Raw genomic sequence first — 15016 nt, forward strand, 5'->3', positions numbered from 1 at the left:
AAAGTGTGGCGGTACTGAAAGAGTATAATCTGAGACGACATTATGAAACGAAACACGCGGACAAAAACAAGAATATGGACATGGAACAAAGGCTACAAAAGGCAGAGGAATTAAAACGAGGCCTCAAATCTCGACAGGCTCTGTTCAAAAAAGCCAAATCACAAGGCCAGGCTGCTGTCAAGGCCAGTTTTATTTTGGCAGAAGAGATCGCTAAATCAGCCCGGCCATTTACGGAGGGGGATTTCATCAAAAACTGCATGATTAAAGTTTGTGACGAAGTTTGCCCAGAAAAAAGGCAACTCTTTTTAAATGTGAGTCTGAGCAGAAACACCATTGCCGAGAGAGTAGACCAGTTGTCCATCAATCTAAAAGAGCAGCTTGTGAAAAAGGGAAAAGATTTTATTGCATATTCCTTGGCTGTGGATGAGAGCACCGACATTTCTGACATTGCCCAGTTGTCAATTTTCATCCGCGGAGTGGACTCCAACCTAAGCGTGACAGAGGAGTTTTTGGCTTTACGTCCTATGCATGGCACAACTACGGGGCATGATTTGTATGAAGAGGTGTCAAGATGTGTAAATGAGATGGAGCTGCCTTGGGAAAAACTCGTGGGTTTGACAACCGACGGAGCACCTGCGATGTGTGGACACAGGAGCGGACTGGTGGCGAAGATACGGGAAAAGATGCAAGAGGAAAACGCGACAGGTGAGCTGACAGCTTATCATTGTATCATACACCAGGAAGCGTTGTGCGGTAAAGCCTTGAAAATGGAGCATGTAATGAGCATCATCACGCGCACAGTTAACTTTATCAGAGCCAAAGGTTTGAATCACCGCCAGTTCAAGGCATTTCTGACGGAGTTAGAAACGGAGCATGGTGATTTGCCTTATCACACAGAGGTGCGATGGCTAAGCCAGGGAAAGGTGCTTCAAAGATGTTTTGAGCTTCGTGAGGAGATTTGTCTGTTCTTGGACAGCAAAGGGAAAGACACAACACAACTCCGAGACGAAATGTTTCTGTGTGAAATGGCTTTTCTGTGTGACATTACGAGTCATCTGAATGCAATAAACTTGCAGCTGCAGGGTCGGGATCGTGTCATCTCTGATATGTACAGTACAGTGAAGGCATTTAAAACCAAACTGACTCTGTGGGAGACGCAGATGCGGAAAGAAAATTTGAGCCACTTTCCCAGCTGCCAGACCATGAAAGAGAAGCTCTCTACCAGTGCGTTCCCGAGCACACAGTTGGCTGATAAAATAGGTATGCTTGCCGCTGACTTTCGACGCCGATTTGCTGACTTTGAAGCACAAAAAAGCAGGTTGGAACTGCTCGGTAACCCATTTGCTGTTGACGTGGAAAGCTCACCACCAAACCTCCAAATGGAGTTGATTGACCTCCAATGCAATGATGCACTGAGGGCAAAATATGCGGCAGTGGGTGCTGCGGAGTTCGCCCGTTTCCTCCCCGGCACAATGCCCCAGCTGCGCATCCAGGCTGCTCAAACGTTGTCTATGTTTGGCAGCACATACCTGTGTGAACAACTGTTTTCTTTGATGAACCTGAACAAAACATCACACAGAAGTCGACTTACTGCTGAACACCTCCACTCAATTCTGAGGATTTCTTCAGCTCAGAGCCTTACCCCGAACATTGATGAACTTGTGGAAAAGATGGGACACCACCAAGTATCACCCTCAACCTCAAACAAGTGAACATTACTGTGCAATCACATATTTAGAGTTTTTACTCAGTTCAAGTTTAAAAGTTAAAATTTAATATTTGTTTTCACTGCATGTTACTTCTCCTTAAACAAAGTGTTGTTTTTGATTAATAGATTTTTGCACTTTATTTTTTTGTATTTCAATCCAATTATATTTTAAAAATATTTCAGTTGAGTGGATGATAGAAAATTGCTATTATTGTTTTTTCTTTGAAGTAAATTTAGCCCACTTTTGCTAAAATAGAAAATATAGTCTACTGATGGTGCCTTGAATACCGGTTTCTTTCATTTAATGTTCATGTTATGGGGATATTTATATAAAGGAAATTTGTCTTTTGTGTCTGTTGAAAATTAAAGATTACTGACAGAGCCATAAGAAAATATTGCTTTATTTATCTGATCATATTGTAATATATTTGTTAGGTTTTCAGTAGGTTCAATTAGGTTCACTAGACTATATGCGTCATTTAAAAAATTTTCAATGAACATTCGAACAGTCCGGCCCTCGTCTTGTAGCTGATTTTTTTATTTGGCCCTCCGTCCATTTGACTTTGACACCCCTGTTCTAGATGATCCGATAAATGGTTGATTTAGGTGCAATCTTACTGGCAGCAATATCCTTGCCTGTGAAGCCCTTTTTGTGCAAAGCAATGATGACGGCACGTGTTTCCTTGCAGGTAACCATGTTTGACAGAGGAAGAACAATGATTCCAAGCACCACCCTCCTTTTGAAGCTTCCAGTCTGTTATTCAAACTCAATCAGCATGACAGAGTGATCTCCAGCCTTGTCCTCGTCAACACTCACACCTGTGTTAATGAGAGAATCACTGACATGATGTCCGCTGGTCCTTTTGTGACAGGGCTGAAATGCAGTGGAAATGTTTTTTGGGGATTCAGTTCATTTGCATGGCAAAAAGGGACTTTGCAATGAATTCCAATTAATCTGATCACTCTTCATAATATTCTGGAGTATATGCAAATTGCCATCATACAAACTGAGGCAGCAGACTTTGACACAAATATACATTTTCACATTCTCAAAAGTACAGTCGTGGCCAAAAGTTATTTGACCACAGCAGTAGACTCCTATTAAATAAATTAACGTCTCACCTCTGTGTGAGTGGGGCCTTTTGACTCCCTACTCCCTCCCACCACTACCCCCATGCTAATACAGTCATGATTACCCAACAGGCACTGAGGATAATTATGTACGTTAATCAATACAGGCTTGTTAGGAGGAGCCAAAGTCAAACATTTTCAGCACAGCAGTATTGTACCTCATCAACAAAATGGAGAAGGTAACAGCCAAGACATCAATCCCAAGTCACATCAACACATGTAAACAGTCCTCTTGACTAGGGTTGAATATTTTCCCGGTATTTTGCAAATGTTCTATCCCTAAAATAAATCACTTTTCTTCTGGGTGACCCAGCATTTCCTGCCAAAAACAGAAGTGTCATTCTAAAGCATACACATTCTGTATGTCTTCTATTCTGTATGGATTTCATTCGAGCTTCGATTGGCATGAAAATTAAATCCGGATGTGCCATACACTACAGACATTTTATTAGCCCTACATTAAATACATTTTATGAGCCCAAGCCCAAAGAAGCCTAAATGACTGTGCAGTCATCCAATACATGACCTATGGTGACTTCCTGCTTATATAAAGGTAAAATAAAATATATACGTTACCTCACATTACGCACGACAGAAAACATAAAAGCCCATAGATGTAGCTATTCTGTCTTGGGTAAATAAATTAAACAAGCTCCAGAAGGCTACTCTTTTTGAGTGTGGACTGTATTACTGTACTGAATTGTATTATACGGACTGGAATTACACACTTGTTCAAAGCATGAAGATGGGAGAGAACATGCGATGCTGGTGCAGTGCATGCAGTCTTCAAGTTACAATTATAGGCTAGCGAGTTTGATTTTGAAATATAATAGGGTCTATTTTACTTTAAAAAAAAATAATTAGTAGGCTGACGCAAGGAGTGTATTAGCCTATGTCCTCTTTTTCTCTATTGCTTCATTGCTTCCTAGCTTCCTAGCTTTTGAGCAAGAGGCTATAAATGAGAAACTTATGCATAATCCATCATTCATTCATTAGCTAAAAGGCTACACTACACTGAATGTATTACCTGAAAAAAGGTAGGCTAGGACATCTATTAATCTAACTATATACAGTGCCTTCGGAAAGTATTGACTTTCTCCACATTTGTTTACATCCCTGTTAGTGAGCAATTCTCCTTTGCCAAGATAATCCATCCAACTGACAGGTGTGGCATATCAAGAAGCTGATTAAACAACATGATTATTACACAGGTGCACCTTGTGCTGGGGGCAATAAAAGGCCACTCTAAAATGTGCAGTTGTGTCACACAACACAATGTCACAGATGCCTCAAGTTGAGGGAGCGTGAAAATGGCATGATGACTGTCGGAATGTCCATCAGAGCTGTTGCCAGATAATTGAATGTTCATTTCTCTACCATAAGCCACCTCCAACATTGTTTTAGAGAATTTGTCAGTACGTCCAACCGGCATCACAACCACAAACCATGTGTATGGTGTCGTGTTGCCAAGGGGTTTGCTGATGTCAACGTTGTGAACAGAGTGCCCCATGGTGGTGGTGGGGTTATTGTATGGGTAGGCATAAGCTATGGACAACGAACACAATTGCATTTTATCAACGGCAATTTGAATGCACAGAGATACCGTGAAGAGATCCTGAGGCCCATTGTCGTGCCATTCATCCGCCGCAATCACCTCATGTTTCAGAATGATAATGCACGGCCCCATGTCTCAGGGATCTGTACACAATTTCTGGAAGCTGAAAATGTCCCAGTTCTTCCATGACCTGCATACTCTCCAGACATGTCACCCGTTGAGCATGTTTGGGATGCTTTGGAGCGACTGGTATGACAGCATGTTCCAGTTCCAGACAATATCTAGCAACTTCGCAATAGCCATTGAAGAGGAGCGGGACAACATTCCACCGGCCACAATCAACAGCCTGATCAACTCTATACGAAAGAGATTTTCTGATCCACGCCCATCCTTTTAAAAACATTTTTTTTAAAGGTACATGTATCTTCTTTTTTTTTCTACCCCTTTTTGCTCCCCAATTTCGTGGTATCCAATTGGTAGTAGTTACAGTCTTGTCTCATCGCTGCAACTCCCGTACGGACTAGGGAGAGGCGAAGGTCGAGAGCCACGCATCCTCCGAAACACAACCCAGCCTAGCCGCACTGCTTCTTGACACAACGCACATCCAACCCGGAAGCCAGCCGCACCAATGTGTCGGAGGAAACACCGTACACCTGGTGACCTGATCAGCGTGCACTGCGCACAGCCCGACACAGGAGTCGCTAGTACGCGATGAGACAAGGATATCCCTGCCGGCCAAACCCTCCCTAACCCAGACGACGCTGGGCCAATTGTGAGGTACATGTATCTTCGACCAACAGATGCATATCTGTATTCCCAGTCATGTGAAATCCATAGATTAGGGGGTAATTCATTTAATTCAATAGGCTGATATACTTGAATGTCTTGGAACTCATTAAAATCTTTTAAATTGTTGCATGTTGTGTATATTTTTATTAAGTACATATAAGTCTTGAACAGGATGATCTATTTGGGATGCAATTTGAATGAAATTGATGGAGAGGGGGGAAACCGAGTGCTCAAGTGTACACTGATTTAAAGCAATTATATTAGAGTGATAGGCTGCTAAAAAACTCTGCAGCTTCAAATATATAAAAAAGTATTCTTACAATTAAAAAGTGAAACCCGAAATATGGAGATGTGTAAATTAGATGTGCATTCAGTCCTTATATTATCCTACTGTGGCATAGGCTATGCTGCAGCAAATGTAGACCTACCTGTCACAAGAAAAATAAGTTACCATGATAAGATAATGCATTGCCTACTGAGATGCGCTCGGTCCCAACCCTGAGCGTTGATGATTGATCATGCAGATAGCAGAGAGAAGGCCGGTGAGAAGCCAGATTTAGCCAGATATAATGTAACAGTTCAATTTCACGTCATGCTGTTGATAGAAATGATTTATTACAATTTACTGGGTTCTCGCAGTGATTTATCCCGGGGAAAAGGGAGTGGGTTTGGGCGGGAAGTCTCAGTAAATCTGTTCCCGCAATTCAACCCTATTCTTGACAATGGTTTATAAAGTTCAATATTTTTGTAATAAAACAGGTAACTTCTATGTGAGAATAATGTGACACATATCAAAGTCAGTGACACACTTGCAATGTATTTTAATTTATTTCTATTATAAGAGACATACAATGGTATTCTGTGAAACCAAATTCATAAGCGCCCAAAGAATGAAAACATCATGAATCAACGAGAGCCCTCCCCCCCAAGAGAATGTATTTACACTCTGTGCAATACTGATAGCTATTAAAAGTCAAATAGACCATTCCCTTTCCCATACAATCTCAAAGCAAACTCAAATAAACTTCACTTCAACTCACCAATAAGTACTGTAGCTGCCCTTTTCCTGTTATGAGATATGGTCACATTCAAATCAAATACTGGTTTCATGTGTAATGGGAGTGATCCATAATGTCTGTGAGGATTCTACTTATGCGTGTGTTGCATCCAAACAACTAGTTTGCCTAAAACGCAAGAATGTAGCCATCTATAACAAATGTTGTAGTTTTAGCTCATGTATATATCAGTCAGTCCCAAGGTGAATTCAAGTGTGAAGGGTGAACTTGGGGTCAGACCAGCTTCAGGAATCTAGGGCATAAATACTCTTATCAGATACAAGTGTTTTTCTCTCTCAAATAATTGATCATGAATCCAGCAACCCATGAAGTAGCCCAGAAAGTGCAACAACAGAGTTCCAGTGGGAGTGGTATTTCTGAGGCCGATCTGACTGCTTTCCCTCTCTCTCCCTGAGGAGAACACCCGGCAGACGCTTCCGGTCCCTTCCGGTCTACGCTCATCGATCAGGGAGTCCATTCCATTTCTACCTAAAACCATTTCAACATCTTCTGATCAGACAAAAAAAACACCAAATCCCACCCTTCGGATCTTTTACGCTACCTGTGGTGTTCCTGTGGTGTTGAGATTGAGACCAAGTGATATGTAGGGAGTATCAGAGAGCCTGAATAATCTTAACATCTGAGGGACTGATGTCCCCCCTTTTAATCTATTGAGTAGCCTGCTATGCTACAAACAATCAAAAGGTAAAGTTAGCAATCAGGGAAAAAGCCAACCCAGTGAAAACACATGAAAAGGAGGCAAACAAAAAAGATGCAGCCTCAAGCTGTGGTAGTCGCTATGCCAGGGCTGGCAGGCTCACAGTTCAGGGATATCAAAAACCCTAGTTAGAAATACAAATCTACAATAGATATGACACATTCCGACGACCATAAAAAATAATAACAATCTAACACCTATTATATAGCATCTTGGCGCCTTGCATTTACCCCTACCCCATACCACATACTATATTAAATAAGGCACACATTTACACATACAATTAACATTTGGCTAGTATTATTCCTTTATTTACAACCAATAGCCACAAAGTTAATAATTATAATAACTGCAGTCTGTATCATGTTAAGAGTGTTTTTTGGGGGTGGATGGTCTGATCTTGATCCTGATTCATTGGGGGTTGAGTGTCTGGTCCTCTTTGGGTATGATACATGATAATTATATTAGAATTCATGAGGATCAACTAAGCACCAATGTGATAAAAACATTCTTTAGGAATTGTAGTAGGCCCTACTTCATAGACCCGCTGTATTAAAGCCTTTCATCGGCTTCTCAGGCCTTGGTATCCATTTTCAAAAAAGAGAAACGCCTAGCATAGTTGCTTTGAGTAGTTTCCTTTGCTTGTCAGTATCCACCAGCTTGGCTCTCTTTTTGAATGTGAGTAGCAAATTCACCATGAACGTGTTAATATGGTAAATGATTACTTATTCCCCTAGTCCACATACTAACCATGCTGAAACAGGGACAGGCAGGGCCTTGCCTCATTTCAAGAACTTATATTTGAGATGCCAAACACCAACCAGTAATGTATTTCAACATAATGGGTTCAGTTTCAAAGTAAGGCAAAAAGACAGAGCTACCTTTAAAAGGAGTTTTGTTGATGTCGCTCCACAGGATGCATATACTGCATATGTATATGTATACATATACGGTGTAGATATAAAACACACATATATATACACACACATGCATATATAGAAACACGTTAGGGGGATCAGGACTGTTTGTCAACACTACATAAGAAAAAGGTAAGCAAAAGCAAGTTTCATAGGCATCACAAGAAGCTCTAGATTGAATCTTAAGCTGTCCGATGTTTGATGGCAAACTCTTCCATAACTAAGTTGCATGGCAAATCCACACTGAGGACATTGGCAGCATAATATAAGGGGGTCACGTTTCACCAACCCCAGTCCCTCACCTTCTATAAGCAAGTAGCTGAGCAATACCAATATGGTACAAAGATATTCATTGGACAAAAAGGGGGAAATAAGTTTGTTTGAGGTTTGTCGACAGCAAGAATGGCTGCCACATAATCCAGGGCACGTCTTCTCATAAAGGTCTTTCACTTTTCACCCATTGAGAGGAGAGGACGAGGCACAGTCACTCTTGTCCTGTTCTCCTCTCCTCTTTCTCCTCAGTAGTTGAAGTTTCCCTGTTGGTTGACGGGAGAGGAGGCAGGGATGAAGAGGGGTTTGGGAGGGACATCGGGTTTGAGGGAGGTGGTCCGGCGGACTATGGCCCCCCGGTGGAGGTATCCTCCGGTATCCTCCTGTTGCTCTCCGTTGTAGCTCTGCTGGCGTGTCAGGTACCCATTGGGGATGAGCGGGTAGTGGATCTCGCAGGCGCTGCCGGTGGAGTTCATTCGAGCCAGCATAGGGGGCGGTTGGTGCTGGTGGCCGTTACGCTGGCTGAAGCTTTGCTGTCGGTGGACCATCCCTCCACCACCCCCTCCGTTGGCAATCTTAGTGGCAGCGGTAATCAGTGAGTGTCTCTGGGAAGAGTGTCTCCGCTCCAGGGTGGACTGGTGGTGATGGGGCATGTCTGGAGGTACGTCCATGCGGCGGGACAGGCTGTCTCTGGGCAGGGTGGATGAGCTGTAGTAGGGCGCAGACTCCGTCTCGGGGATGTGCGGCTGGACACGGTTGGCAAAGGCTAGTTGACCCCCATGGCACCCGCCGCTGGCTGACAGGCCGGATGAGGTCATGACCTGGGCGTTCTTGCTGGCGTTGGCCTCGTGGATGTGTTTGAGCAGCTCATCCAGCGACGTGACCTCCATCACCTTCTGTGAGTAGCAGGGGTAAGGTTGCTGGACCAACATGCGCTCGGTATTGTGGATCTTGCGTTCCTCCAGCTGCTGGGGTCCACCGACTAAGGCATGCCCATTGGCCAGAGCTTGCCCATTGGAGAAACTGTGAGAGTAGGGGTAGATCTGCTGGTGGAGCTGGCCTGAGCTGGGCCTGGAGCCTTGTCCCATGTTGTGGGACTTGGGCTCCTTGGCATTGTTGCAGTTCTGGTTCTTCTCCCACTGGTTCTTGAAAGCCTTCATGTTCTTGATGGGCAGTTCAGGGGTGGAGTCTGGGGTGGGCAGACCCGAGAGCTCCGAAGAGTGGTGTAGGTGATGGGGGTGGACCTGGTCTCCCATGGACATCCCTGGGTGGTGACCACCGTTCCGTCTGGGTGCTCCTTGATGATGCTCCTTCCCGTTCTGGAAGAAGGAGTTGTAGAGCTTGGGCGAGGACACCTCCATCTTATCCTCCTTGTTCTGGCATTCCAGCAGGCCATTGAGCTTGGCCAGGCTGCGTAGGGACAGGGCGTGAGGAATGGGGGCCTCTGGGTCCTTGGCCAGCCTCTTGGTCTTGTGGCCAGTGTGGTTGCAGTAGCAGGAGACCAGAAAGCCCGAGAGGAAGGCTCCAAGGACAAAAGCCACCAGCACACAGGCAATCAGCAGGGTGTAGTGGACACTGTGGTTGGTCTTCTCCATCTCGGGAGGCCGTCGGACACCTTCACAGAAAAAGAGAACGAGAACAAAATGGTCTTTAGTGTAATAAAACCAGAGACCTAGAAGAGACTATAATTTCTATGAGGTCAAGCAGGCAGCAGCTGGAAAAGACTGGTTGTGTTTACAGAAGCTCTACTATGTGGGAAGCAGCATTGCAGAGGTGTTGGAACGAGCCTCTTGGCTTGCCTCCCTCTCTGTTAATGAATCAATAAAGTATTTCTTGCCAAAACCTCCACTTTCGTCGACAACTGCAAAGAGTGGCAGAGTGCAAGAGCTCCCCAGTCAGTGAGAAATCAACTCCAAAATGAGTTTGGGTTTTAAATATTGATGGGTGCACTGGCAGGAGTCTGATGTCATTCACACTGGCTGTGCTTTCAAATGCATGGATCTGGGTGAGTGCATCTGCAATGAACTTGACAAAAATAACCAACTCGACCAACCAGCTCATAGAATAAGTCGCTCTATAATTGAACGAGAGTCTGACTGATTCAAATGGTTGTCTGGGAAAACATCTGAACCACCCCAACTAAGCGCCTCAAAATCTCAAGGTTATCTCAACACTATGAAAACGCCCTTGGATGGTGTGACCCTGCCACTATATTTGCCTAATGTCATCTGAGATTCAACAGGAGGAGTGATACTAGCCACCTTTCTCGCAATCAGAGCTCATTTACAAAGGCTGCTGCCATCTGTGGTGTCAGGCCCTTCTCCAACCTTAATGATAGTCTCTGTGAAATTGATAAGTCTGGGGAGTCGGGGGAGGGGGTTTGGGCCACCCAGGAGCAGAAATACAGGTGTTCCAAACAGGCTAATTTCATCCCGTAATGAGAGCTCAGGTTAGGGAGTATTGGGCAATGATAGTACCAGCTTTAGACGTAATGGTGGTGATGGGATGTTGAAGATGATGATGAGGAGGACGATTTAAGTGATTGGGCCTAAGAGAGACTTGTCAAGTTTTTTTTTTCTCTTTCGATGAAATTACAAAGAGCTCCCACATGCTTCAGCTTTAACAGAGTGAGGGCACTTGATTAGAAGGGAATTTCACTGAGGGGAATTTACAATTAGGCGTTTAGTGGAATCAAACATCTCGTACAACAATTTCAATGACAGCAGTGTCACTTCATAGTTTCTTTAAATGGATTTTGTTCAAATAGGTTGCCAATACATGATTCTGTCTGAATAAGGGCCGAAAACTGGAGTCTGAGGGTAAATGCAGGCAGCATACCAATACCATTTGAAAGAAAGATATTCATTAATTTATAAGGGAAAGGGAGATGTGAATAATAACTTGCATTAATCTACAGCACACGCAGAACACAAAACGGAATGTCCTTGGATACATTATTTTTTTTAAATGCTCTTAGGTCAAGTGTGTGCGTTTGTCTTTAGGAATGTATGTGGAGAACAGGTACACACACAGTATGTCTTTAGGTATATACTGTATGTGGAGAACAGCTATGCAGTGCACACATTCCATTGCAAAACTACCATTCCAGTGTTTTACTTGCTATATTGTATTTACTTTGCCACCATGGCCTTTTTTGCCTTTACCTCCCTTCTCACCTCATTTGCTCACATTGTATATAGACTTGTTTATACTGTATTATTGACTGTATGTTTGTTTTACTCCATGTGTAACTCTGTGTCGTTGTATCTGTCGAACTGCTTTGCTTTATCTTGGCCAGGTCGCAGTTGTAAATGAGAACTTGTTCTCAACTTGCCTACCTGGTTAAATAAAGGTAAAATAAATAAATAAAACATTGTAGGCTGAGGAAGTGAGTAACAAAGCTCCACTGCAGCTTCAAGCACAAACTCATCATGAATCTATTAAAGTAACAAAAGCACAACAGGGAAAACCTCGATGTGTCAATAGAGGAGCACAGGCATCAGCCTTGAAGCTCCTGGCACTTTGCTAGTAACTCTAAAGGGTACTTGTCACCATTACCGTTTTTCTCTGACAGCTTCTTAATACAAAAAGAGAGAATGTGTGGCAGAATTAGCATCAAACAAGACTTCGTTCCTCGGTCTTGAAGTAGCTGCCGACACGAGTGTCTCGTTACCTGACGTTGATGGAAAGTTATATGTAGGTCACAAAGTTACAGGAGAAGTGTCTGCTCCCTGTCTCTCTCTCAGCGCTATCAGGAAGTAAAGGCTTTTAGAGCACTGCAAAGCTCCCTATCACTATCAATTGGGCCATTTGCTCTACATCAGTAAGTAGAATACTGGGTGCCATTCCCCTATGGAGAGATGCAATATACTGTACTATCACATTCTCCTGGCGATAATGTTAAATTCACAGAATATGTTTGACGTGCTGCTTTGAAATCGTAAGTTCTATCCATTCAAGTGCTATATCCATTGTATTTCTATGGCGTTATTTTTTATATATTTAAATGTTCACCTTTATTTAACCAGGTAGGCTAGTTGAGAACAAGTTCTCATTTACAACTGCGACCTGGCCAAGAATAAAGCAAAGCAGTTCGACACATACAACAACAGAGTTACACATGGAATAAACAAACATACATTCAATAATAGAGTAGAAAAATTCTATATGCCAGTGTGTGCAAATGAGGTAAGGGAGGTAAGGCAATAAATAGGCCATGGTGGCGAAGTGATTACAATATACTAATTAAACACTGGAGTGATTGATGTGCAGAAGATGCATGTGCAAGTTGAGCTACTGGGGTGCAAAGGAGCAAGATAAATAAATAAATACAGTATGGGGATGAGGTAGTTGGATGGGCTATTTACAGATGGGCTATGTACAGGTGCAGTGGTCTGTGAGCTGCTCTGACAACTGGTGCTTAAAGTTAGTGAGGAAGATATGAGTCCCCAGCTTCAGTGATTTTTGCAGTTTGTTCCAGTCATTGGCTGCAGAGAACTGGAAGGAAAGGCAGCCAAAGGAGGAATTGGCTTTGGGGGTGACTAGTGAGATATACCTGATGGAGCGCGTGCTACGGGTGGGTGCTGCAATGGTGACCAGTGAGCTGAGATAAGGCGGGGCTTTACCTAGCAAGGACTTATAGATGACAGGGAGCCAGTGGGTTTGGTGACGAGTATGAAGCGTGGGCCAGTCAACGAGAGTTCACAGGTCGCAATGGTGGGTAGTATATGGGGCTTTGGTGACAAAACGGATGGCACTGTGATAGGCTGCATCCAATTTGGCATGGCGGTGCTTCATGTATCCTATCTGTCCTAGGCCAGTGTGTCAGTGAGCCGAGGCAGTATGTTTTTTTTTAGGAATAATAGAGGTCAGGATGCATGTGTCTGTGTGGATTCACCCAGCCTCCATGTGGCTCCCAGCTCCCAGTTCTGTGACTCATCTGGGCCCCCTGACCAGGACCCTATGACTATTGAAGGGTTCCACATGGCCGAGGAGCAATGAGTCAAGAGCCACAGTGGGGAAATGCACAGCGGAGGTACACAGATCTCCAACCCCACGCACAACCTGTCACAACACGTTTGGGGCAGGGGTGGATGACTCAATCGGGCCGTATGCGTGACATATGGTGGCATGGTCACAGTGAAATGAATACCCACTGAATCATGGCATGTGGGAGACTGGTGTGCTGCTAGATGGCACGCAGGAGGCATATCATGCAGGCCAACAGTATAAAGCATTGCCTCAATACAGTGTTGAAAGAAAATACCTTCAAAAAGGGTCAAATGAATCATTTTATGACCCAATATTGTATGACACCTCTGATAAAGAGGTGAGACAAAAAGGTTTGAGAGCTTTGCTTTAATGTAACATGTGACCATTAATTGGAGTTGCCTGCACCTGTGTAGTGGTAGAGGCTGCATAAACATTTTAGTAAAATATAGTTGTGTTATATAAAGATATGTGGTGCCGCAGGATAATTGAAGCTACTCAAAGCAACAATAACAACCTCCTCTCAATGGTTTATATAATGTTAATAACTGAGTGTTTTTCCATGTTTGTTTTTCTCAGTTGTCACACTATCTTTAGCCATGATCTCTGTTGAACAGAGGCCTACTGTACGTGTAATGCGTGAAGAACTGGAACACACACACACATTAAGAACTCTCAGGTCTTCTAAAAGGGTAACACACATATGGTTGAGAGTGGACAGGAGGGAAGGAGGAGAGAAATGGTGACAGAAAGGGAGGGGGCAGCTGGATGTATTCATGCTCAACAGGACGAGAGACAGAGAGAGAGAGAGAGAGAGATAGATACAGTAGGGAGAGAAAATATAACTTCAGTAAGAATGCCAGGCAACAGAAAAGAGAGAGAGCGGAACAGGACAGAAAAAAGATGAGCAAGAGTACTAGAGAAAATAAAATGATATAGAATGTGGCAGAAAGCTGGGGACAAAAAGTGACAGAAATAGAGTGTGAGAAAGAATGTGCAGGGAGCAGATTGTAAGGGGGAGGCTGGGAGATGATGATGGAGAGAGAGATGTGTCAAAGTGAGTGACAGATTGTCAGCCTGGTGGGTTTTGAAGCCGCGCTCTCAGAAGCAGCTGTGTTTTGGTACGTAGAAGGCCCCCGCTTGACGCTCTCATAGCCCTGCATGAGAGAAACACTGAGCGATTATATCCATAATGGTAAAAATAGACAAGGATGTGCATTATGTAACCAAGCTAAAGCTATACGCAACCTGGAGTCTGTTCTGCGTTTCACTAATTAGGTATGGGTTGCGCGAGGAGCCAAAGTTGAGAACGTGTCGATTCTGGAGTGTGAAGTGCTATTTCAGCAGGTGATTAAATGGCTCCAAAACAAACAAAAACAAAAGAAGTGAAACACAAACAAGGAAAGCAGAAGTTTTCACCTTTGACTCAAGTCTAACCCTTCTCTGAGATGCTTAAAACCGATAGTTATATAAAATCATACAGATTCATTTAGCTCCAACTGAACTACAACTGTACATACCTAAGCAGTGTTTCAGAGTCTAGCTGTGTTTTTATTCTACAGCATGTGCACCATAGAATCAGCTAGCCATCTGCAGTGTTGATGGCCAAATGGATGGTCTTGAGCATCAGGGATTTTGGATAAACTGGACATCAACCGACTATTGAACTGGGATACTACAGTGTTTATGGTAATCCTGATTGCTGATGCCTAACTATTGTGTGGAATATAGACAGCTCGACTTTGGGACAATTCCAATGTTGTTTTCAGAGTGAACTATCCCTTTAAAGATTACTGACACAATGGAAAAGTTCACTGAGTTCAGGAAGTATTGCTACCGATGGACTTATTCCACATGTTGTTGTGTTATAGCCTGAAGGAAAAA

The 15016-nt window shown here is 43.5% G+C and overlaps 1 protein-coding gene across 3 annotated transcripts in view; it reads right to left on the reverse strand.

Annotated features, from left to right (window-relative positions):
* Positions 1-7245: 7245 nt before the first annotated feature.
* The window catches only part of LOC139364924 (semaphorin-6D-like), a 122466-nt gene continuing 114695 nt past the window's right edge, over positions 7246-15016 (reverse strand). For all 3 annotated transcript variants that reach the window (XM_071102176.1, XM_071102156.1, XM_071102166.1), the window contains one exon: positions 7246-9758. In XM_071102176.1, coding sequence (XP_070958277.1) covers positions 8392-9758 — 1367 coding nt within the window. In that variant the 3' untranslated portion in view covers positions 7246-8391. The remainder of the gene's footprint in view (positions 9759-15016) is intronic.

The sequence above is a fragment of the Oncorhynchus clarkii genome, chromosome 2 (assembly GCF_045791955.1).
Source record: "Oncorhynchus clarkii lewisi isolate Uvic-CL-2024 chromosome 2, UVic_Ocla_1.0, whole genome shotgun sequence".
In the NCBI taxonomy this organism is placed as follows: domain Eukaryota; kingdom Metazoa; phylum Chordata; class Actinopteri; order Salmoniformes; family Salmonidae; genus Oncorhynchus; species Oncorhynchus clarkii.